The 27,091-nt window shown below is 37.5% G+C and overlaps 1 protein-coding gene across 11 annotated transcripts in view; it reads right to left on the reverse strand.

The window, feature by feature from the left end:
* LOC108968785 (potassium channel subfamily T member 2) overlaps positions 1-27,091 on the reverse strand; it is a 580,461-nt gene that overhangs the window by 50,221 nt on the left and 503,149 nt on the right. For all 11 annotated transcript variants that reach the window (XM_018933038.1, XM_018933037.1, XM_018933033.1 and 8 more), the window contains exons 3-11: positions 26,355-26,454; positions 23,712-23,910; positions 23,177-23,251; positions 22,029-22,112; positions 21,776-21,870; positions 20,522-20,705; positions 13,864-14,127; positions 13,533-13,711; positions 11,242-11,382 (exon numbers count right to left, since the gene is read on the reverse strand). In XM_018933038.1, the coding sequence (XP_018788583.1) occupies positions 11,242-11,382; positions 13,533-13,711; positions 13,864-14,127; positions 20,522-20,705; positions 21,776-21,870; positions 22,029-22,112; positions 23,177-23,251; positions 23,712-23,910; positions 26,355-26,454 (1,321 nt within the window). The remainder of the gene's footprint in view (positions 1-11,241; positions 11,383-13,532; positions 13,712-13,863; positions 14,128-20,521; positions 20,706-21,775; positions 21,871-22,028; positions 22,113-23,176; positions 23,252-23,711; positions 23,911-26,354; positions 26,455-27,091) is intronic.

Consider the following 27,091-nt stretch of genomic DNA (forward strand, 5'->3'; position numbering starts at 1 on the left):
AAAAAAAAAAAAAAAAAAAAAAAAAAAAAAAAAAAAAAAATTGCCACAAATCTGCGGAAACCTAATTCGAATATTATTAAAAAAACTTTAAACTAAAAGTGATAATTGTCCATTAGAGGGTTAACAAACATCTTGTCTACACATCGTTCCTGAGTGCACCCACAAGTAATTATGCTCTTGAGTACCCATTCTTGAAGTGACGCTGCCAAGTGTTATTACAAGTTTGAATTGGTTTGCCAAAGGAAGTGGCAACTAGTAGTTAGTTCGGATCTTCCGTTCTTCTTCTTCCTTTTCTCCAATTTTTCTTGCGCTTGTTTATGTTTATAGCATACTTTCTTTTGATATCAAACAATTTTCTTAGTTCGTAACTGAATAAGACTTTACTTAGAATTTCTATGTCCTCTTTTGTGCAATAAGTAAATTAATGTTTAACTTGGCGATTTTGTAGTCCAATTTTCGATGACTCGTTCGTGCATTTCGACTGGTAATTGGCGAATGAGACGCGTGACGTTTTGCTCCAAGACTTGAATCGAAGCGGCATTGACAGCATAGATTTTATCCTCCCTACAGGCAAAAATCTAAAGGTGTGAAATCGCACGATCTTGGTGTCCAATCGACCGGCCAAAAACATGAAATTATCTGCTCACCGAAGTCTTCTCTGAATAAATCCATTGATTGATGCCATGTATGAGAAAAGAAATATCGCACGCTTCAATTTCGGATATCAAATAGTGGTTAGCATGGTGCGTTAACGGTCGTCATTGACGGTTACGTTCTCCTCGGCATCATTTTTCAATAAATGTGGACCGCTGATTTCTCCGGCCCACAAACCATATCAAACCATTTTTTTCTGTTTGAAACATCATCTCTTGGGTCTCTTAAGGTTGCTCTTCGTCCCAAGTGTGGCAATTTTGCTTGTTTACGTAACCAATGAGCCAGAAATAGGCTCAAAAGGTCATACCCTCTTCAAGAGCCCATAAAGTAAAACGATGTCGCTTGGAAAGATTGAGCGGCTTTAGTTCTTGCACAAGCTATATTTTGTACGCTTTCAAATTAAGAACTCGACGTAAAATCTGCCAAGCCATTTTATACGTCAGTTTGAGTTGCAGTGTTTTTTTTTTTCAATGAACCTTCTTAAAATCATAGAACATTCTCATATAATCTTTTTCGGGTTTCTAAAATAAGGTGTTCTTTAGGTAATATTTAGTTTCGATGTCTCGAGTAAAGCGTTATGTCTTGTCACAGGCTGGGCATGCGTTGAATATTCTATCAATAGGGGTTTCGTTATTGTTGGAGAAAGAAGATGAAAACTTATTTTTAATGAAAGGTCTTAAGCTCATCCTGTTATTTTTCACATAGGCGAGGAAGGTTCGACGTCGAGAAGCAGCTATCATCATTAGCAACTCAGTATAAGTGAACTGGGATGGCATTTCAAGCCCTTACGTACCACTGCAATCGAGACAATTGGTTTTCGGAAAAGTCTAAAGAAGAGTGTGGGAGATTAAAGCCTCCCGTCAACAAACGATTGGAACTCATCGGTGCGGCTTTAGGCCTGGAAAATCCACTCGTGAAAAGAGGCTCGACACACACCACCTCCTCATCGATTTCAAAGCTGCTTTCGACAATACAAAAGGGAGCTGCCTTTTTGCCGATTTGTCTGAATATGATACCCGCGCAAAACTAGAAAAGCTATGTAAACTGACCTTGAATAATACCAAAAGCTCCGCCAAGATCGGGAAGGACTTTCTCGAGCCATTCGGTACCAAACGAGGTTTCAAACAAGGCGACTCCCTTTTGTTCGACTTCTTTAATCTACTTTTGGAGAAAATAATTCCGGCTGCAAAGCTGAATAGAGAAGATATAATCTTCTACAAGAGTGTACAATACTGTGTACGCGGATGACATCTAACATTCGGCCATAACAACCGGCGTTACGAGTTTTCGAGAGAAAGGTTCTGCGTAAGATTTACGCTAACAAAGAAAAAGAGAAATCTTATTTCATCACATACTTACTTTCTCAGTTATCATAACTGACGCAATTGACTCCCTAGCTGCGATTATCGCATATTACTATATTCATCGGTTCGGTAGGTTGGAAGGTTTTAGCAAAAGATGTCAATACATATTTACTGTGCAAGTAAGTTGTCAAACCCTTCAAGTTTAATCGTGTAGAGGAAACTAGAGGTACATAAATTTATACTCAATGAATACAGAAGTAAACGTGATTTGTTAGTATTTAAAGGGAATCTACAACTTCAGATATAATCTCAGTTGCAACTTTCCTGCTTTAGTGATAACAAATTTTGAGTACTTTCATGTTTCAGTAAGTTCTTAAGGAGGCTAACACTCATTGATATCTAAACGATCCATCGTTGGGTACTGATTCCTCTTAACTAAAATAATATTCACAAATTGGACGAAGGAGTACAGTTTGGATCATAATATCGCAGTCGATGTCACTAAATTTTGACTAATAACAAAATTAAAATTTAAGATGTTTCATAGCCTTTGCTTTATCACTACCACACGATCTTGCCAAAGTACAGAGCTGCACAAAATATCCGCAATCCTCAATCAAACGGTTGACCAGTCACAAAATGCGTAGCATCAATAAAGGCGTCTGGATGTAGTGGAACGCAGATGAAGAAGATTCATGTATTCCATTACATTCCACTCCGTTCGATAACACATTGTAGGTTCTGATGACTCTCGTTGAACCCCTGTATAACATGTCGGCCACTTCCAAATAACGAATACAATGCATTTCTCTTCACCCAATTTCAGCTTTGATGCTTTTGTAGAGAACTACATTGCTGAGATCTGCTTGCAGTGGAATCTTTTCCTAAGAGTAGCAATATTGCGTCGACGACATGGAACAAAACGCCCAGCAGGCTACAGATTTTACTCACGCCACACATGCGCTGAACGCCGTTCACAGTGGAGCCATTAACATCTTCACTGACTCCTTCCTAGTAAACGGCGTACTTGGACTCAAAGAGCTCGAATTGTCTCGCAAATGTAAAGCAAGGATTGTAACTTTGATCTGAATATTTTTTCAGGCTTAACCCTTTGCAAGACCAATAAATTGTACACATCGAACACCTATATCCTTATTGAGACCCATCAAAACAACACGCTTCTTAGTGCTGTCGTTAGATGATTTCAATGACAACCAGGAAGTATAGTAGATATTTTATTAAAGAAAAGTGGTTTCCTTTAAGCGCATATTTTTGATTTCTTTCTCATAAAAAAATCATACTATTGATATCTGTAGCTCAATATTATTGATTACTCATATTAAACTGCTTTATGTATGAAGCTTTGTATGTAGTTATATTACATATCCGTAAATATTACTTTAGTAAGCGGATTTTGTCGACAATTCCACCTGTCCACAGAAATATATATACGATTTTCTCTATATTTTGTTTGTAATCTACGAATATATACTGGTAATAATACGCTTAGATAAGCACTCCTAAAGAACTTTAAGCACATAGCCGATTTGGCGTACCCCACAGGAAAGTCAATTGTCACAGAAATCTAGTGGAATTGTAGGAAAGCAAAAACTTTATTCAAACAGTGATAAAAAAATATAAGAAGGGTACATCCGAGATAAGCTCTGTTAGGTAAGAATAGGTTTCAGCGTTGATCCAACAGCAATGTATTTTCACTTGCTCAGATATTTGTACTTTGTGTTACCAATAAAGTTCTAAAAGTGGATCACAAGAACTTGCCTTATATAGACGATTTTTCTATGACCCAGTACTTCTGAGGACCTCTAGTTCTGGTTGCTAACCAGCGTTTGCTCAGCTCATTGAATATCTAAAGATTCGACGATAGTATGCAAGAAGACATCGGAAAACGGACTCGCTTCCAGTTGGATGAAATTGGTGAAAGAACGTCTCTACTAGCCAGTTCATCGGCTCTACAGCGGACACACATACCATTCTAGTATGGAAGAAGCGTGATGTTATTTCTAACGAGATCATGTACTCCTTGACTATTTTTGAGTATAGCGAGTTCAATATGGTATAGCCGCTCGGCTATGGGAGTCGAGTGGATCTCTCTGAAGGAAGCTGCACTTCATTGCAGTACATCTGCAGCTTCCACATCGGCTTAAAAATCGCTAATCTGGTAGTCTCGAATGGTAGTCTCAAATTATTGTTGATGGGGAGCCTATCACCACCTATCCTCTCTCCTCCCATCCTCCCACATCTTCGCCCTGCCCACAAGTCTTTCGCAGGTATATGAGATGAGAAATAACCGACAGGACAGGGTTTTGCTGTGCAGTGATTTCGATTGCAGGGATTGCAATCGAAGTAGTGGGGAGTGTCAGTGTTTCCTGCCGGGCCATCTCATAAACCCACCATCCCAAGTCTAAAAGCCAATCACTTACCAGCTACAGGTATATCTAGATGTGCAATATCTTGGAGTACAAATTGTGTACAGAAAAAAATGTAATACAAATTTCATCAACTTTTCCCTAGAGGGTCTTCAGCGGATATCCACCTGTTGTTGGCGAACGTGTTGAGCTCGTTATTTGTAATACGAAATTGTACAATTTAATTCAATTACATTCTTGTATATATTTAATAACAAAACAGTAGTACCGCCCATGTGCCAGCCGGCGGCCTGAGTCCACATTACACAATCACTCCTTTGTATCCATGGCCAACCGGGCACACAGTGCTCGACCAACAACGTGAGTGCCCTTAAGTACAAACAACATTGTGATGTTTGTGCTAATGTGTGTGATAGTTTAGCTCGGTTGCAAATAATACCAAAGTTACCTATTCACAATAGTGCCATACTAGTGCGCTATTCACGTGGCATTATGTCATGGCCTTAAATTAATATCCACCCATTTGGTCGTTGAAATGGTCTGTTTGAGTACTAAAAGGACGAATGTTAATCTATGTGGTATATATGTAGGTTTGTATTGCCGAAGTGTTTACGTTGGCGCAGAATAGTAAGTCATGCGGTGCTCTGGCCACGACTGGACACATAAAGCGACAGCCGGGCGTGAAATAAATTAATACTGACACAGTTACACTAACAAATAACAAATGCATATCATTTACGAGCATACAGTGTGATGAACGCGCGTATTCATAGACACTGATGGCGCTGTTGCTCTACTCTACCGCTAAATGAAAGTTGAATATACATATGTATGAGTGTGTTCGTTGGCAGTCGCGTCAAAATTGCGGTTTTCTCTGAAAGGGCGCAGCTTATAAGCAGGAGGGCCTGCTGAGCGGAAGCTATACCTTTCACAGGTTAATTTTTTTTAGCAGAAAAGGTATAGGAAGATATTTTTCTTCGGCTGTACCGAAGTTATACCCTCCAAAAGTTAACTTTGTTCTAGCAAAAAAAGTTTAAGGAGATATTTTCTTCGGCTGCTCCGAAGTTATACCCTTCACAGGGTAACATTTTGTTCCGTCAGTTTGTATGAAAGCTATATACTATAGCGGTTGGATCTGAACACCCACTTCTAAGATTGCATCATTGTCTTAGACATGTCAAATTTCGGGAAGATAGCTCATCAAGTGAAAAAGTTTCTCATACAAGCCCTTGATTCCCATTGTTCAGTTGCTATGACAGCCATATGTTATAGTGAACCTATATCAGCGGTTCCGAGAAATGAGCAGCTTCTTGAGGAGAGAAGTACGTGTGTGAAATTTCATATCGATATCTCAACATTTGAGGGACTGGGTTACGCTTACTGCTTATACTTTATGGCCTCTCCGTCGTTTCGTTTTGGGTATTACGAGTACTAACTTTGGAGCAAACTTTATATGCCTTATTCAGGGTATAAAATATACATATATATACATACATAAACAGCAACAAGGTTTGCAGACAACCGATATTAAGCGACCAAGGCATCTTTCAACGGCTTTGTGTGTGAAAGCTACAAAAGATATGCGACCTTTAAGGAATTGGAAGAAAAAAAAGTTGAGAAGAAAAGGCGGAAGAGCAAACGTTGACGCATTGACAGTAAGCAAATGGGTTACGAGGCGATTGTGACACTAATGTCCGTTTAATGTCTTCCTGGAAAAATTTCCCCGTAGCTCGAACGTATATATATGCATATGTATTTATAGGTATCTACATTTAAATGCATAATCGCAAAGATGTTACTATAAATCTATATACATACTCAGTAGTAATATATATTTGTTGACTGACGGCTTGTGGTCAAAGGTAGTGGCATTAAAATGGCATTAATGTGAAGACAATCCTCGCCGTGAATATCTAAAGGCAGATAGTAAGGCTCAGCGGTTACGACGAATGCAGTTCATGAGCTACATTTCGACAAACAAAAATTGTATAATTGGATAGTAAAACCCAGATATTATATTGTTTGTCAAAAAAGTCTTGCGGTATTTTCGCTAGTTGGCGCTGAGAGCGCGTAGTTCTAGTTTTATTCGTCGCATCGGGGCATGCTATACCTTTTTGGAAAGCTCATTTCGCACGCTAACACGTGTTTGATTGAATGTCGTTTCTTTTAAGTCGTTCGTGAGTTATAGCGTTGCAAACATGGAGCAAAATAAAGAGAAAACACGGCATATTTTGCAGTACTACTACGATAAAGGCAAAAATGCATCTCAAGCCGCCTATAAAATTTGTGCAGTTTATGGACCCGATACATTTTCCATTGCCACAGCACAACGATGGTTTCAACGTTTTCGTTCTGGTGTAGAGGTGGTCGAAGATGCGCCACGCTCCGGAAGGCCTGCCGTCGAAAATTGCGATTAAGTCGCTGAATTGGTCGAAAGAGACCGGCAGTAGCAGCCGTAGCATCGGTCAAGAGCTGGGCATGAGTCATCAAAAAAAATTATATGAACAATTGAAAATTCAATAAAAAAAAAAAATACCGCAAAAATACCGCAAAAATACCGCAAAAATACCGCAAGACTTTTTTGACAACCTATTATTATATATTGTCACCTAAAATGCAAAATAACGCAACATCACTTTCCATAGCTTTAGAGGCAAAGGGAAAGCGATACAATACAGACCACTCGTATTGAACAAATTTTGAATTTTGGTTATAAAGTGGTTATTAATTGGTTATTTATTACATATATTGGTTACATATTGGTTATATCTGACAGCGAAAGCTGAACATTTTATGCTACATATATGTCTCATGATTTATTAGTCGTAAGCAATAAAAAAATTAATTTTGATTTTTGTTTGGTTTTTGTGTGTTTAAAGTTGGTACTGATAAGTACTTAAATGGTTAATACTTGAAAGCCTCATCCATTATTTAAATTACAACAATACTGTTGGCTTACTAATGGTCACTTTTATATGGAAGCCAATAGGTATATTTTCCGCAATTTAGAAAAGTTTTAATTGAGAGTAGAGATTGACAAGTTTATATAATACAGTAGGTCAAGAGTAAAGCGACCGAAAGTAAAGCGTGGTTTAATAAAATAGAGAATAGTCATAGCTAAATAAATAAAATTGTCAATTAATCTAATAGAGACTGCCATAGGCAAAGAACGTCACAGACGACACTTAAAGCGTAACTTTACACACAGTCTTGAGAGTTTCTCCGCTTGGGACTGGTTAGGCTTAAGCGTCTTTAAGCGCTTTTTCCTCGAAGCTGTGTTTTTGAAGTGGGTTAACAAGATTTCTCGAGAACTACTTAACTGATCTTCATTCAATTTTACACAGGTCTTTGAAATACAATTTTTAAAGATTTCAAGGAATAATTTTTTGTGATAATTTTCAGCTTTGTGTTTCTTCGTCTGAAACTCTCGAAGAATTCCGGAGAGACAACACTCCCTGTTGATAATTTGGCCGGTCGTAAGGGAGTCGGAACGCACCACACCTTGTTAACCGTAAATAACTCTGAACATAACCTTCATTTTTGGCATGCTTACATGGTTTTTTTCGGCATCGGTTCACTTTTGCTACGATGTTCGGCTGATTGATTGTTTCATTCCGGTTGGTAAGCAAAGAAAGACTCATCGCCAGTCATAATACCATACGTTTCATGCTTTCCTAGTAGTCGAAAAACATTGTTTCAAAGACTTTAACGAGACAGTTTTTTGGAAAAATTCAGTGATGTTGAACCAATGCTGCTCTCTTAGGCCCAAATGATCTTTCAAAATATTTTTCACTGATCTTTCCGATATTCCTTATGAAAAAATTACTTCATTGTAGTTGATTTTGAACTTTCCATCACCATCATTACGAGTGACGAGACATGTGTGGTACGACGTCCGAATCGCACTCCATGAAAATGAGCCGAAAACATTAGAACCACTTAAAGTAGGTTACAAATCAATGTGATGTTAATCGTTTTCTTTGATTACCGTTGTGTGCTTCACCATAAATTCATTCCATAGTGTCAATCTGTCAATTAGGAATATTACTAAACCGTTTTGAGAAGTTGATCAGATTTTTGAATAAAAAAATATATTGATCTTTCATTCCGACAACGCACTTTCTTGTGACTCCTTTCTATTTTCGAAACTGGAAAATCCATTTCGAGGAATCCGGCAAGAGTCCATCTCAGCCATTAATTGTTATACGCTGAACGTACTGAATATTATCATAGCCCAAGCTTCTAATAGGTGTATGAAAAATAGAATCGCCGTACTTATTTTGACAATAAACTCACCCATTTTAAGGGGATAATTAAGATTTGTCTTCTTGAATTTGGATCAATTGTTTTTGGTATATGTAACTTGTATCCATTTTTGTTTCATTTTTATTTTGCAAATATTTTTTCTATATTCGCCACCACTGTACACTGTTGTATGCTTACTCATCGCAACTTTTCTTTTACAAAACAAGCAAAACAGAAATAAATAAAAAATTACAGTTAGCGCCATGAGTATGACAACTATTGTGTAAATGCATGACCGTTAGTATTGTTGTTTGTGTAGCAGAAGTACATAAATATTTACACACACGTTTCCGTTTGACCCGGTTTCACGCGTCCAGTGGAGGTCGTGTCCATTAGTACAAACTTTTTTGTAGACATGCGTGGATCTTGCTACTCGTGTGCCTTTAAGCAAATGCAAGCACACATATATTTGGCATTTTATACCAGTATTAAAGCATATTGGCATGCAAGTCATTCAACGTATTATCACGTATTATCTGGCATAGTCGGCTTAAGTAAAAAGTTAACTTATTAAAGTGGCAATATTCTTCTTTTCTTCTTAGCTCATGGCTAATCTCTATAATATGAACAGATTTGTCTCAATATAGAGTCAATACTTCTCTGAGCCATCATATACCTAATATAAATATTTTCGAACTACCGGTTGATTTTATACCATATCTATCGGCCAAAATGTAAGAAATTTTAATGAAATTCAGCAATAATCTCTTTCTAATAGCCAGTTCATCCACTTCGCTAAAATTGTGAAATCTGGGCTTTACTTGCCAATACTTCCCCTAAGCCCTATATATTCAATTTCAAAAATCCGCTTGACTTTATACCTTATACTTTGGTCAGTTCGTGAGATGTCTCATTAAAATTTAAAGAACTTTTTTTATCTTAGTGAAATGTCGTATGGTAAAACTGTATAAAATCGGGTGAAAATATTCCCCTAACCCCACATACATATGTTATAGATTAACAAATTCATAAGAAATTGATAAAAAAGAACTTAACCTATTGATAAAATAATGCTGTGTGAAGGCAAAAAATACAGTTGAAACAACAATTTGGCTTGGTGATGAGTTCCCGAACATTGTCCCTGGAAAATCCATTACCAAGGATTGGTATGCTAACTTTAGACGTGGTGAAATGAGCACCGAAGACGGTGAAGTTCTTACCGTTGAAAACATCAAAAGATTCCACAAAATAATTTTGGATGAGCATAGAATGAAGTTGTTCGAGATATCTGAAACTCTGTAGATATCAAAGGAATTGTGAATAAATATTTGCATATGCAAAAGCACTGTGCAAAGTGGGTGCTGGGGGAGTTCACTTTTGACCAAATCAGACGACGAGCTGATGATCTAAAGATCTGCTGTAAACGTGGTTAGAACTCCGAAATCTCGAAACTTCCGCAGGGAATTTCTATCACCTTGAACGCTGACGATTGCACGATAATGACGTTGTGCAATGGAATCGATTATATGTGCTCAAACGTAAACGGCTATCTCTACGACCTATGTCGCTTCCTTGCGGCACGGAACTTATCGCTAGTCGGCAGCACATGGGGAAAAACAAAGAAGCGTCGTTGGAAACATACATGGCAATTAGCCGGCCGGTCCTTAACTACGCCGTACTAATACGCTCGCCTGGATACAGGAAAAAGCAGACGAGGTATCTAAACAAAGTCAGAACACTGCATTCCGCACTTCGACAGTATATCTCTTGATGTTTCCCATCGAACACCTGCAAAGTGTGGCCCGTATGCTCCCAGTTAAGGAGCATAATGAACTCCACTTCAACCAGTTCCTTCTAGGGTGCTTTCACAGATATCATCACCTGCCATTACAAAACCAACAACACATCAACGAGTTGATCATTCGCACCAGTATTCGAAGATGTGATAGAATAATAAAGCCGAAACTTCCCTCCGAAGCTCAATCGACAGTCATTCGAGTGAACTGCACAACATGAGCCCAAACAACTTTTTTCTGTTTTCATGCAAATGAATTCTCACTGTGAAGAAATTTTCGAAAAAGAGGTGATCGCTGTAACCGAGGCATATTTTGAAGCAAATAGAAACCGTACTACAAAAATATTATTGAAAAGTTAGCGGGTCGCTATAAGCAGGCATTTAGTCAAAATAATGTATTTTACTGTGGCCCAGCCTGGTACTTTCCAATTGACCTGTGAAATTTATATAAATAAAGAGCGTGACGAGCAGAGTCATATCTATAATCTTCGAAGAAATTATTCAGATCGAACCACTGTAAAATATAGCTGTCATATAAACTGACCTGTACGAACTCAAGAAAAATATATTTTTATGCTATTAGTTGCTACAAAAAATGTACCTATGAGGAGTTTATAGTCTCGCTGAAGACGAATTTAACGAGTTTTCTTATTTTTAAGTATTTTCGAAGAGAAAATAATTTTTAAAGTCGAGCTTATAACAATATATAGATATAATATAAACTAATACAAGTAAGCCGTATTCAACCAAGTGCCTTCGATCTCTGGAAATTGTGTGCTTAAATTCGTTAAAAATTTTCATATACTTAAATACTAAAATTTAAGGAATATTACGAAAAATTAAAGCATTTACTTACTGTCCTCGTGAGGTGTGCAAGAGCAGTGTGACCAGCGTACTCGCGCCGGGGCAAGTGCAGTTATTGGCTAACAGCGCGTATTTGAATTCGTCCTCGCAGACGACGTGCTCCGCAAATTTCACATGAAGCTTGTGCTCCGGTCTGCGGTTGGCGGTTTGGCGGTTTGACGGTTTGTAGTTCGGCGATTGAACGGTTGAACGGTTACCCACAACAAACAGCGAACCGAGGACGACAAGCAACAATAGCCGCCGCATAAAACCGAAATGAGTTCGTGGCGGTTGCGAGTGAACCAAGCCGCGTTGAGTTGCCCGAAATCCATTTAAATCCCAGCCATTGTTGCGTTTGTTGCATGCCACAGCGTCGCATTGTTGTTATTGCAGTGCATTAGTTTAAGTGGTGTGACGCGAAGGTTCAGTTTACGCGCGTCGAATGTTGCAGGCGGGGGGTTTCATGAAAAATGCACAAAAACAAAAACAAAAGCAAACATTTGATATGAATAAAGTATCCAATTGTTGTTGTTATACGGTCATAATTAAAAAGCAATTATAAGCATAATTACACCACCAACAATAACAATACGTATATGTACAACACATTGTTGTTGTCCACCCCACCATTCCAATTAACCTTTCCCGTACTAAAATTTCATTGTTGCCCAGCAAATTTGCGGACATTCGAGCTGTGCGCCCATTTATCATCGTGGTGCGCCTTCCAGCTTTATTTTGCATATTTTGTTCGCGGCGCGTGTGCCGAAGCGGAGCTGCTTAGCGAGATTAATGGCTGCCATTTGAACAGTTCGAGCCAGTGTTGCAATGCGCTTTCGGCGAGCTCAAATTTTTATTTGCTTAAATCGAGGTCACGTTGCTTATTAGTTTTTCTCGGAAAATTGTTGAATTTAGTGTACCAAATGAAGCTTGTATTTGCCTTACCGTATCTAGTTTATCAAGTTAACGCACACGTGTCACATGGTGTCTTCATTTTGGAAATTGTGCGGAACATGCATTTGCATTTTGAAAGCGGAACATGTTTTGCATTTTACCTACTAAGAAACTGCCAGACGACACATTTCAAAATATATGTATATCCCTCTTTCTATCTCTCTATCCCTCTTTCTCTCTCACCAAACGTACTGAGCATCGCGTTTAAACGACTATCCATGTCGACTAATTCACGTTCCAGTTGCGAAAGCTTTCTATGTCATTTCTACAAGGAACGTTTTTTACCCTGAAATCAATCTAAAATGGAAGTAGACGAATCGTTGGATTTATGTGAATATGCGTATAAGACGTAAAGCTTTCTTCTTCGGCTAGTGTTCTCAAAAATCGCGTCGTTAGTTCTGCTTTCTTTAGACTGGATAAGGAAGCGAAACGTAAGGGTCCGCTTGTGTATGAGGATAAGACGAAATATCTGCTGTCTTCGAACACACAGTCGTCGCGTTCGCGATTTGACACACACGTCACTGTTGATTTTCATAACTTCGAAGTCGTAGATAATTTCGTCTATCGTGGAATCAGTATTAACACCACCAATAATGGTGTCATTGAAATCCAACGCAGAATAACTCTTTCCAACAGGTGTTACTTTGGACTGAGTAGAAAAGTGAAAAGTAAAGTCATCTCTTGACGAACAAAGACCAAACTCTACAAGAACCTCATCATTCCCATCCTGCTATATGATGCGGAGGCATGGACAAGAACATCATCTGATGAGTCGGGCTTAGGAGTGTTAAAGGGAAAGTTTCTGTGGAAGATTTATGATGCTTTAGGTATTGGTAATGTCGAAAAGCGTTTTCGATGGAACGATGAGTTTTATCAGATATATGACGATATTGACATAGTTCAACGACTTAAAAGGCTTCGACTACGATAGTTATAGAGTTGGTACTCAAAAATATGGGTCACCGGTATTAAAAGCTAGAGTTTATTGTGAAATTATTGCTCTCCCTATTTCCGTTAGTCAATTTATATACTCGTGAAGTTGATCAGTGGTAGAAATTATGCGAACTTGGATTGGAAGACGGTAGCACGCCTCCCGCTTTTTTGGATCTATAAATGGGGAGTTGCCAATCTCATTAGACTTGCAGACAACAAAATAAGATTTTTATGCCTTGCGGAGGATCGCATGTGGTAATATGGTAGAGTCGCCGTCCTCCGCAATTCGTTCGAAGGTTTTCTTAGAGTTGATATTTATGTAATAAAAACGGTTCTTGTGGCACTTCCGAGCATACACCTTTCATAAGCTTGGCTAAATCTCCTTGTCCGCTATAAAAAATAGTTCACCCGCCTACTTACCGAAATATCTGCACATATTGCGGCACACTCGGCGCAAAATCCTTAACCGCCCACGAACGCAATATCGTGTGCTCGTCGGCTGCAGTCTTATCGGCATAGTTACGAGCGGCGAGTATGAAACAAGCCTCGGCCTCATTCATGCGCGCACGTGCCAAATCGCCATCCTTTAAACAAGAACCCTGCGATTAAAAAAAAAAAAAGAAAAGTACAGAAACGAAAGAAAGCGAATGAGTATTAAACGCTTGATTTGATTAACACAAGTGCGTCGCATGTAAGCGAATATCGGCGTTTGTTAAATCACCGTTATGGAATCCAAGGTCCGAGCACTCACCTGAATATAAATGACCCGTTGCGCCCAAATCGGCACCTGCAATATCATGCGCATCGTGGTGTCCAACTCCATGGGACTGAGCAGCACCACATAGTAGTCCTGTAGCAATGGGTGCGCATAAAATTCGTTGAGGAAGTCCATGATTGTGTCCGCGTGCAGCGTGGTCGAGCAGACGACGACGTGTTTTTCGCTTTGCGCGCGATGCGATGAATAGCTGCCGCCCAACTTCTGCCGCTCCATCCAAGTGAAGGCCAATTGCTCGAACTAGGAAAAAAAACGTGAGATTGCGACAGTAAAATTTTTTTGAAATTAAAATTTTTTTTTTTTTGTGAAAAAATTGGTATACAGAAAAAAAGGCAATCTAGGTGTCTGCGTGGTTATATGTCAGTGGACTTGGCGTGTTTTGGCCCGAAATCATTTGTGCATGTCAAATAGCGCCGCCAATCAACAGCAGCGCTGCAATAACGCCGTCAGTCGGCTAGGTCAGTTATGCCGGTCACTCAACACTCGGCTGTTTGACGGTTGACTGGCGGCCCGCATGACTTTCGGTGACAGACAAAGCTACAAAGCTAGTTCGCCAAATATTTACGTTTTTTGCTTTTGTTGTCACTTCAATTAGTCGCTTTTTCTTGCTTTCTTCCCGAAGAATTCTCGTACACTTGCCAATCAAGGCTGCTATTCAGTTTTCAAAGCTCTCAATAGTTTGCTGAAGTTGAGTTTTCGCAATTTCTTTTATGCGTGCATTTGCTTGGGGAAGCACTTATTGTGTTCGCCCACACACAAACACATACAGGAATTTCTGCGGAGCTTTCATTATTAAGAAAAGAGTTGAAAAAATAAACGGAAAACCAAAGCCAAACACAAAAACTTTATGCATTTAACGTTCGAATGCAATTTTCTACGTGTTGCCATAGTTGCTATATTTGCTCAGTTAACGGTCCAGTTGACCGCTGCGACATAAAACCATACATGCTTTGCTCTTTCGTCATTAAACTGGTGGTTTGTGTGCGTGTGGGGATGGGAAAAAGTTTTAACGGTTAAGTTGTTTTGACAAACGGTAATGTGCGAAATATAAATACTTGGATCGCTAACGTTCAAGAAAAAGTAAATTTAGAAAACTTCCATAGAGCTTTCACTAAAAGTTTTGTTGTTGATGCTTTGAAGAGTTGTAGTGCGTTAACTGCTCTTCTGGTCTGAGCAATCATCTAATCACGATTTGCTCTTCTCTCTGACAAAAATCTCAAATATTTCGAAGGTTTGCTCATGAAATCTCTCCTTTTTTATAACTAAGCCCGAACTTCAGTTCATCCTTGATGAACTATGGTTTTTGTTCCCAACAAAAGGTACAAAGATGCCCGTTTCTAGGCAAGTCGATGTAGCAACTTATTTAGTTTTAAGGTAATGTGTCCTAAGTTCACATCTATTTTGAGAGGCATTTGGATGATTTGAGATCTGTCAGGGATCATCCGTCAAAGACTTTGAGGTAAATTATAACCACAAACCTGTCGAAATATGTTTACAAAGCTTTATTTCCTACTTAAGCGTATACGAATAGCTCGTTGAACTTAGGATCTGTTAGCAACACAAATATAACATTTAAAGAAAAACATGTCGTCTAAATTGGAAGCCACTACATCAAAATATAATCCATATACACATCTGTCCAAGAGCGAAAAGAGCGCCGAATAGACCCGACATGGTCTTCGTGTACACTCTTAGCTATGGATGCCATATTTTCTTGACTGCGTGCTGAATGTGGCGTCGAATGTTATTCAGCGATAAATGCTGGGTCTCAATATGGGGGATGGTGTTGTGAATAGTGCGCTCAGTTAGCCGATTATGATGAGCAATAATTGAGCGAAGCGCGGCCAATATTTGAAAGAGATGATCTTCAAAGGAGTCCTAAATTTGGGTGCAACCACACATTTTATACTCTTGAAACTTGCAAGAATCAACACCAGGGAAATACCACAAGATGTAAAACCACAAACAGGAGATCGGAATCCAAGAAATTTTATACTACATTAGTACATACCATATAATTCATATATTGACCGAAAAATTCGGCATACGATTTGTGAGAAAAACGAAAGTCATTGTATGTAATTATTATATAGGACTTGGATTAGTATCGACCCAATTTTATCCATTAACTATTATCACGCCATAAACTAAAAATATGTGCCTTGTGTTTCATTAAGGTTCTACACATATGTACAATAAACAATCTTATGGAGCAAAGTCAGCCGGAAGTTCGAAAATCCTGATATTAGCTATATTGGGGTTGGTCAAGTTTTCGAAATTTTTCATTTATTTTAGGCACAAAGATACACTGTTATGAGTAAAAGATCTTCTGATTTTGATTGCATTTTCAATGAGATAACTCAATAATTGGCGGATATATTCAGAATAAAGTCACCTAAAAGTTCCAACATTTTTTATCTATGTAAAGTACATATATGGGGGCTTAGGGGATGTATGGATCCGATTGAACCTATTTTTAGTATACAGAATAACTATTCTCAGGAAAGGCTTCCGTCTGAATTTAAATTATACAATATATATCTCACATACCGACCGATATTTTCGATCAAGAGTCAACTATCTGTACTGGAGTCCACATATTTAGTATCCAGGGTCGTGAACAGTTTTGTTTGGTCATCATGTGGCAAACTTGAAAGAAATTTTCTGTGCAAAGTTTTGACCCGTTAAATCAATTGTTTCCTGATTTGTGTACTGGAAAGTAAAAGAATCAAGTGGAATTTAAAATTATCTTATATGGGAAGTGTGCGTGGTTGCGGTGACACGCCCGTCGTCCAATTATCACGTCACTTTATGTCTGTCAATATGTCTGTTATATTAGTGAAATTAAATGAACCACTTCTTAAAAAGTTTGGATTTATTTCAACCGTTTCGTTTCGTTTTATTAAAAAAAAATATTTATATATAAATTATATAGGTTTCGAACTTTTACTTTTTACTTAAAATTGTGAAACAGATGGCATAATCTCCTTCTGATTGCTTCCTGTCTTATTCTAATTATTCTGACAATAGCTTGAGCTCTGAAAACTGTCAGTTAAATTGATATTCTGAATCTGGTCTAAGTCATTTGAAAACATATGATCTTATAAGTTTGAAATCAGTTCGGATTTCTAACGGAACGCATACTATGTAGCCGAAAGACTGAATTAAGGTTATTATATGCAAATTGCAGAAATGAATGGAGACATTTTCAAATGATTGCAATCATTTAAAAAATATGTTAGCAACTAATTTTCCATTGGGACATAATGAGATACTTTGATCTAAGTTCTGTACGCATGAGAGAATGTTCTAGTAAATTTTGTACCAGCACTTGTGTGTCACACTGTAACTGTAAACACAAAGTGGGCAACTTCAGGCTTTAAAAAAACCAACGTGCTATTTACTGAGAAATCCATTAGATAATTAAATGTTAATGCAATATATAATGTGGCGCTTTCGAAACTTTACTTTCTATTAGCGCCGGTCTGGACCTTCGCGCCGTTAATTAAAGTGTCAAAGCAAATTACTGCAACATTCATGCAATTGAAATTACTTATTATGGAAAAGCGCTTAAATTAATTTAAAAAGCAAACACATACATAGAGTGTAAATGGCGGTTAATTATATTTAGCTGTGTGTTTACTACCGATAACCGCCACTGTCATTACCATTAAAGCGCAATGTCAATAAATATAAGAACCATTAGTCCGGCACAGAAATACCCACATGTGGGCGTACGTACATGTATATGTGTGTGTTTGCAATTGAAGTATTTTAAGTAGTGCAAAGTATTTGACACAAATTGAAGCGCCAAACATTACCTATAAAGGGTGAACGGTTAGCAAAAACAGGTGCACAGTTGAGACAGTTGTCAAAGTCAGTCGGAATATTGACGAAGGTTTGACGCTTAATATTGAATCATTGGATTTATTTATTTAATCAGACGAGTTTGAGGTAAAACAAGAAAAAAAAATAATGCTTACTTCGCTTACAGGCTCAAAAGCTCAAGTTTAGCTTACAAGAACTTGATTTTGAGCGGTCAATTTCTATGACAGCTCAACAAATAGTATTTCGATCTGAACAATGAGATTGTATCTATGCCTTGGATAATATTCTGTGGTAAATTGCACGAGAATATCTCATTAAATAAAAAAAAACAAGTTTTCCATACAAAACTCGGCTTTGATGGGTAAGTTTGTATGACTACAATATGAACAATATGTTCAGAGAATGTAGTCTTGTCTTTCCCGATAGTCTGTGTCATTTATAGGGAAGATATTTTGCCAACTAAAAGTGTTTCTCATACAATGACTTCTTTTTAATTGATTAGTTTATATGGCAGCTATATGCTCACTAGACTCACTAGTTCTTAAGCTTTAAGTGGTTTCTTAAGCAGAAATCGAACCTGAAGTTTGTGTAAAAGCGGCTCAGCTTGTCATGCTGGTATCTGACGTATCGCACTGAATATTAAAAATTGGGTAACCAACTAAGTACGATTATGCCCTGTTCAATTCTCAAATTTTAAAGAATTATGCGAGAATCCGTGCAACGACGTATACATATAAATAGTCACGACGAAAATCAGAGATGGCAAAAGTGAAGCACCAACCTCTTAGAATAGGTGGTGAAAACTCTTTTCCCAACACAGAAGCCTCAATCGAACAAAAAGATACCAGCCATGCTGGAAGCCTCAACAGTCGCCAAGAAGGTGATAGTGGAAGTGGCGGAGAGATTTCGCAACGTAAAGGCACCAGAACTTGATGGTATCTCAAATAAGGCACTGAAAATCGCCATCAAATATAGCAAGAGGGTTTTCGTCGAACTTTATGTAGGAACGGTCCACCGAACATTAATCGCTATAACTGTGTAACACACAATTCATTGAGTTACCTCGGTGTTGTGATCGTTATGAGGCGCAATTTCAAGGTGCACATAAAAAAAGCCTTTGGTAAGGCGGTTACTGTGCCTGTGGTCCTGTCGAGAATCATGGCAAATATTGGTGGGCCAAGCCAAAGTAGGCCAGCCTGGATTGACAGACAGCATGGTAAGACAGACTTCTATTTAACACACTACTTGTTGGGCTATGACTGTTTTAGGCAACAGCTACACAAATTTGGCTACGAAACACGCAGAGCAAATCTTTTTTCCTGCACCAGGTGGAGTGAACCACCATAGAAGCTCTAACAAACGCAATGATGACACTCGACAACATAGTGAGTCACATGCTGCAATATGAGCTGGTGTGGGCGAAATTGAAAGAGCGCTCCTACAACTAAGATTGAAAGATCAATAGCGGAGAAGCATTAGGCCACATGAATGACCCTAGACGAAGGGTGTGAAGAGGCATTAACGTCCAGCTTGGCGTTGCAAAGTACTGCTTAACGGCGGTCGAGCAGGTCCAAATATAAGCTACAGCAGCCGGAGTTATGTGTTTAGTATATACTTATGTATGCATACTGGCCGTAAGTCCAGCATAGTTATTTGACACTGTTTGGGCGTATTCCCGTACTGTACTTCAGCGCACAATATGAATCATGCATCCACTCGGTCCGGATCAGCTGACTTTGACAGCGTAGAAAATTTTATTTTTTAGGTACCTTAGAAAAATTGGAAAATTGGTAGTGATTTCAAAAGATTTTCTCTTCGAAGTATAAAGAGTCTGAGGATTATTTAGTTTCTTAACGGTTTCCTTAGCTCTGGATTATGCGAGTCTTGAAGTAAACGATATCAACAAAATAAAGAAAAAGTTAGAATATTTATACAAACGTAATCTGCTCGGAGTTTATTCGACTAAGTTGGGTTTGGTCAAGCGATCGAGGTTGATCTTAACAGGGATCTGCGGTTGTATATACCTTAATGAATCGGACAATGTAAAAAGTCTGCAGCTTGGTGTAAAAGTTTTCTCATCAGTGTCTATAAAAATTTCCAACAGAAAATGGTATGTTGTACACCTAATGACTATAATGTCTACCAGATACAATATTAAATCTGTTTTCATACAATTTTCTTCGTTAATTTTATATATTTTTATCACTCAAGTTCGACAAGATTGAGAGAAAAATTATGTAAAACTTTTGGATCGTGCTTTCATCTGAGAAATAATTGTTGGCAATCATCATTACAGCTTTTTGTTTCAAAATGAGGAATTGTTCTGCTAGTTTAGTCAGAGATCCTCAACAGGCAGCATTTTTCATCAACAAAGTCTGTCAGATTTAGAGATCAAGCGGCTTAATAGTCAATGATTTGTTTCATGGCAGTTGGTGTAGACTGAGTTAAGCTTGCTTAGTCGAGGTGTTAGCCTGTGTATATATATGTTGTTCTTTTTTGTTTTTACCTTGTAGACGATACCTAAAGTATGACGGAAGAAGTACAAGAACAAAGATACTTCGAGTTTTTATAAAAATATGCCGACCTATCCAATATTGCTATTTAATTCAAGCTGTGCATTCTCGGAAAATATCAATTTTTATCTGAGCCTCCTGTATGATTCTATTATACTATGTATAAAATATTATTGTTTATGTGCCTGTTAGTATAAATGCCTTTGACATTTTACCACTCTGTCTACTTGTATACCACAAATATACATATAAGCATACATATGTATATGAATATGTAATTAATTGGTACTTACCTGCGTCGGCAACACTATGAGAGCTACGCAAATCATAATCACCATATAAAGCTGTGAGGGCCATATATCGGGCACGAAATCGCCATAACCGACTGTTGAGAATGTCACAACCACATAATACGTGCTCTGGAACAAATTCAAATGACGATGACCGGCGCGTTGAAAATGCTGTATGCCACAGACGCTGCAAATGAGAAGCCAATAGCAGAGAAGTACAGTATAGGTTTGTGTGTGTATGAGAAAGTGAGCGGATGAAAATGTGGTAATAAGTATTGACAACAAGTTAATAAGTGTCGTAAAGGACTAAAGGTCAAACGAGTTGGAAGGGGAAAACATGAAAATCTACAAATGACTGCAACAGCCATCAGCATATGTGAAAATGTATACACATACATATGTATGTATGAGTTATGTATGTATATACGTTAGGGTGTGCGTTATTTCCTAAATTTATGTTTTTTTTTTTTAAACGCTGGCTGCAGTTTCAGTTTATAGATTCGACTCATATGTAGTGTATAACATGGAACTTTTTGATATATCATTCTGCGTTGCTAATACGACATGGTGTACCACTCATGTGAGTGCAGTACATTTGATGCATTACTTTAACTGCGTATAACTTTTAAAGCAATATATTCATGAAAAAACTATTCAAACCAATTTTGTGGAGCAGAGAATTTTGTATTAGAATATTACTCTTTCCAACTTATATAATTATTAGCTTTCGCGAAAAAAAAATTTAAGAGAAGAATTAAAAAAAAGTCGGGAAAAAAAATCTGTATTTGGAAAAATAGAAATATATTATGGCTCATCTCTATGTGGGAAAATTTAACGCTTTTTATGCAAAGACTGAAACTTCATTGGCGTTTCCAGAGAAAGCGGAAGTAACGCACACGCTAATGTACATATGCATATACACATACATATAGTGTGTTTTGACTGAGTTGGAAGGTTGTGTTGAGCATACTTATGAGCTAAGAGCACCTAAAATTAGATTGCCGAAAATTTGCAATGGACAGTTTCTAGGTTGAACGCTACTAAGTGCTGTCAACAGTTTTGTGCATATGAGTGTCTGTTTATATTACTGTATGTTATATTAGTCTATGTTTGTAATGAGCCTTAGTAACTACAACGTTAGTTAAGTTTAATTGCAGCAACATTTTCTGATTACATAAATGCCGCTGCAAACGTGCCATTAGCGCGCTCAACATTCTTTATGAGTTAACTTATAGTTTTGGAAGACTTCGTAATTACCTTGTGAACACCAGACATAGCAGCGTGGCGGATAGTATAGTGAGTTGCTGCGAGAGTGCGGATTGTGACTTTTGCATGGCGCGATGTAGATCGTTCTGCGAAGAAAAGTATTAGAAGATATAGATACGAGTATATATATAATACATTATACATATATTAAAGAAATATTATATATATATTTTGAAGGAAATATTAGTTTTTATATAATTTATTATTATTTTTTTTTTTGATTATTTTTCAATAAGATACTTACGAACATATTCTCCAACGATCGCTTCGCCAGCCAGCAATTGAGGAATATGGGTATGAATAAGTTTCTTAAAGGCGACCATAGTATCTGGAAAATGAAGTGTTGCTTGTTATATATTAATCGATAAATATCGACCAAGTTTTATTTAATATTTTAGATTTAACGATATTTTAGTAAGTATAAAATAAACAGAGCAAATGCTCACATACACAATTTTTAAAATGCATACAGCCCCAAAAAATGTGTTATTCATTAGGAAGGCTAATCTAAATATCATTAAAGTCTGAAAGTTTACCACGGTTTAGAGATTTCTTTACTAAAGCTCATTGATCTCATTACTATCCAGACAGTCGCCTATTAGGCCTATATGCATCGGCAAATAAAAAAGTTCTCCCTACAAGCACTTTATTCTGAACTCTGTTTGTATAGCAGATAATATATGCTAGAGGGATCCGATGTCGTTCATTCGATTGAACTATACAAAGCCGCTGTAGCTAAGTTCGGAGAGGTATATTACGAAGCGAAGCTGGTAGCGGTGAGGTAAAAAGGATATCCTCTTCAGGCTAAGAGCAAAGGTTTGTGTCCTGGCTAAATCATCGCAGCTGGATCAGATAATGTATCACAGATGGTAACACGAATCTGCCTATGAAAAGGTGGACATTTTTCAAGGCCTTCGAGCAACCCGTAGCAGAATCTCGTATGGAGATCAAAAATGACACTGTTACTGAAAAAACAATTCATCGAACCACTGGCGAAAAGTAGCGAGTAGACCAACGATGGATTCACAAAAGAGAGAATCACAACTTGCAAGTCTGACGGCGATGCTGCCGATTAGGTGGTTGTACTGTGTCGTCTGAGGTCAAAACTATTCACTGAGAGAGATTTCTTGAGCGACTCTCAGGCAGATGCGAATATAACAATTGTTAATGCGTCTTCCACAAATATATCTGCATGACAGTAATTTAGTTTTAGTAGCCTTAATTAGCAGCGTGGCCACAGAACAGCTATGCATTTGTGGCCTCAGTGTACTGAGCTACAAGCTATGCAGGAGTAACCACGTAGGTAAGGTTAGAATGTATATCATGGCTAAGAGAAATCTTAAACATATAGTATATAACTATGTACTACTCTATAATGTAATCATTACTTACCGTTAATGCAAATGGTATTGTCGTAATTAATTCTAGAATGAAATGAAACGAAAGAATCTGTTGCCAGATATTACCCTGTGAATGAAAATAATTCAGTATTAGAATTCAAATAAATTAATGTTAAGGTAATTGCTAAAAATTACAGTAATGTGCAAAAAAAAGTAAATTTAATATTAGTCAAACTATATAGATAGAATTTAGCGCTCAAGCTTAAAGCATGTATGTATGTATAATAAGTCATTATGACATTAACTCTCATGCCATTTGCTCATTAAGCTACATTTTGCATGGTAGTTTTCAGCGTGAATATAAGAGTACTTGTTGTACTTGCTTTACTCATACAAAAATAGTATAACATAAATAATAAGTGTGGCCAGGTAAATTTATGGAACTGTCAACACGTTCTAGAATGCTTGTGTATATCTTCAAGTTGCTTGCTTACATTAAAATAAAATGTCAGTTAAATAAATTGCTATAATTTTTATTTAAACAAATTTATTTTTTATTTTTTTTTAATTCTCCTTGTTGTACTCACCTTATAGCCTAGATATGTTAGTAGTACGGCCTCTGTGAGAGATACTAATGCTAATATTAATTGCGCTGCCCACAATACTGTGGGCCGATTCACCCATAAAATAGCTTCCCAATTTATAATGGGATTCTCCTGGAATTCCTCCTCCGTTAGTTGTGCCGAAACGAGGAACTCTGTTTTATTGCTCACTGAGCAGCCATAACTAAAATGGGAAAGAAAAGTGGTTATTTTATTTAATATCGTTAATTTAGTTTATAGTATAATACTATCAAAATTTGATAGGAACCGACTAAGAGACACATTTTTATTTAATTTCGAGATTAAACATATGTTTTTTACGTTCTTCGGAAATACCTTTTCCATTATTTTACAAAAGGGATTCCATAGTAGTGCTCGTAAGTCCAAAGGATACGAAATATTATTTGCATTCTGGACTCTATGAAATAAATCTATTTGATTGCTAGTTAGATCTATCCTTCAACGAGCGCGTGTATAAATTTGACTGCTGTCGGTTAGTTTGTGAATTATATCATTTTGAGTGAATAAACTTTTGCTATTGCCAAAAAAGGAATAAAAAGCAATTTTCCGTGTTGATAAAATATTGCTTTTTGAAGGGAAAAAATCCATTTGAAGCAAAAACATGACTCGATGATGAGTGCCTCGGGGTAGTCAACCATCAAGGGTGGGTATGCTTAGTACAGACATGGTGAAATGAGCACCGAAGAGGGTGGATTCAGTGGACGTCCCAAAGTAGTTATTACCGACGAAAACAATAAAAGAGTTTACAAAATAATTTTAGTTGACCGTCAATTGAATATTTGGATATGAGAAAGCTCAGTACACAGTTGTTGCCTGCCGCGGTCACTTTTGAATAAAAATAACGTCGAGTTGGTGATTCGAAGCAATGTTTGAAGATGCTCAGGCATAATAAATCCGATTTTTTATGCCAATATGTGACGATGGTTGAAATATGACTCCATCATTTTACTCCGTGGTCCAATCGACAGTCATCCGAGTGGGCTGCTTACGATTAAATCGCTCCAAAGCATGGAAAAAGGTCTCTATTTTGGACTACTTTGGAAATAAAAAAGTGCCATCAACATCTACTATTATAAAGCGGTATTGAACTATTTGAAAGACGACTTCGCTGAAAAATGAACGCATCGGCATTCTATCGTGTAACTAATCACTGAAAACTATGTCAAAATCCATGCAAGGGACCTTTAGTTACGTCTGCATTCAACTGCAAATCTTGTCGGGAAGAAATTTGACGTTTGAAAATTTTCAAAGCACAGGACAACGGTTGTACGATCGGTTTAATCAGTGTACCACCGCTGAATGGAACTATGTTGCAAAAAATTAGTTTCCCTATGGTACACTTGGGACTTTTTAATTGACCTGTTCTATTTAGTATAACAAGTAAGGAAGAGCTAATTTCGGGTGTAATCGACACCAACACGCGCTTTCTTATTTTCATTCTGCGGTCGAAATATTCGGTACTCAGGGTCTGGAACCCTCTCACTTTTTCACTTCCAGGCCACAGACTACTGCGATCTTCCATGCCAAATTAGAATTTTATATCTCATTTTAGTGCGACAGTGGTCCGATTTCGCCCATCCACGAACGCATCTCTACTTTCTTACCGAGGCCATGTGTAGTAAGTTCAATCCATATATCTTAATTTTTACTCAAGTTACAGCTTGCACGGACGGACGAAGAGACAGACGGACAGGCGGAGAGAGAGAGTATAAAAATTCACCTAACTAACTAGAGACTATTTCCTTTGCTAAGTGAACAATTTGTCATGACAACGGTGCTCCAATCTGTGGATCCCATCCCTGAAGTGAGAATCCGGAAGGTCTGCAAAATACGCTTCAACAGCCGTTATAACCTCTTTATTTGATGAAAATCGCTTGCCACGCATACATTTTTTTGAGCTAGAATAATTCGCATCTTAATTCATGGATTTTAGTCATTGTCAAAATGCTCTTGTGCATTGTCCTGGTGAAAAAGAATTTTTTTTTCTACAAGCCGGGTCTTTTTTCACGAATTTTTTCCTTCAATTAGTCCAAGATGTTGCACTGCTATTCCGAATTAAATATTTTACTAGTTTGCAAGTAATCCACAAACAAAATTCCTCTCGCATCGCATAGACTGCTGCCATAACCTTCTTGGTCGGATACAAACTCATTTCAAAGCCAAACAACCAGGTTCACACCACTCTCTAGCCTCTGGTATGATTCACGATCATGGTGATAGACCCAGGTATCATTTTTAGTGAAGAATTGATGTTTGCGCATTGTTAGCGAATGCGGCACCCATTGTGTACAAAGCTTTCTAAAACCCAAAATTTAACTGAATATATAACAAAAAAAAAAAAAAAAAAAAAAAAAAAAAAAAAAAAAAAAAAAAAAAAAAAAAAAAAATAGCTAATAGTAACTCCCTCTCCCTTATCGAACTACAAAACTTATTGAACAAGCTGGTATAGGGAAACTTTGCTCTCAAATTTTTGCTTTTTTGCTGATTCAGCCCTTCTAGTTTATGCTATTCCTGCAATATCCTTCAATATATTATCTAAGAATAAGTAATTAGTAGAATTGAAGTAAATTTTCAAGAAAGAAAAAGATTTATGACAATTTCACTTACCACGTTGCAAAGGTTGGATTCGTATCCGTTATCACACGTAATATGTACAGAACACATGCTAGTAACTTAAAAAACAAGTCGGCAATTCGTATTCGTAGGCCTGAAAATAGATCAGAAAGAAAGTGATGAATAACTTTGAGAGTGTATGTGGTTTTTGTCGGGCAATTAAGCGAAAGTGTACGAATAATAATAACTATTACAAATAACAAATAAATTACAATTATCTGTACATAATTGCCAGCGGATGTTACGGCAATTATGGTTTGTACACATGTGTGTTTGTGATTACAGTGGGGTCAACAAATGAAATGTCAAAGTGAGCGCACAACAGCGGAGTACGACAAATAGAGCAAATCAAGCAAGAGCTATGTTACCCAACAAGCACTTTGAAAGTACAAAGAGCAAAATACCGAATTATTATTTATTTAAGTGGACGATGGAGACATGTGTAGAAGTTCACGCAAGTGAGGAAAGTTCTCTGATCGCCATTCACTTGGGAGTGGCCAGAAACGTTTCTTTTACATATGTCTCAAGCAACTCACGAACGACTTCCGGTCTTTGACCAAGTATCCTCTTGCCACGTAAAAAAACACCCCCAATGAAAACGCAACAACAGCCTCGGATGAGAGAATACAACGCAAGGATAACTCTTGCCAACAGGTGCTTCTTCGGACTGAGCAGGCAATTGAGTAGCAAAGTCCTCTCTCGACAAACAAAAACCAAACTCTATAAGTCAC

Source organism: Bactrocera latifrons, unplaced genomic scaffold (assembly GCF_001853355.1).
Source record: "Bactrocera latifrons isolate USDA-ARS-PBARC rearing strain unplaced genomic scaffold, ASM185335v1 scaffold_23, whole genome shotgun sequence".
In the NCBI taxonomy this organism is placed as follows: domain Eukaryota; kingdom Metazoa; phylum Arthropoda; class Insecta; order Diptera; family Tephritidae; genus Bactrocera; species Bactrocera latifrons.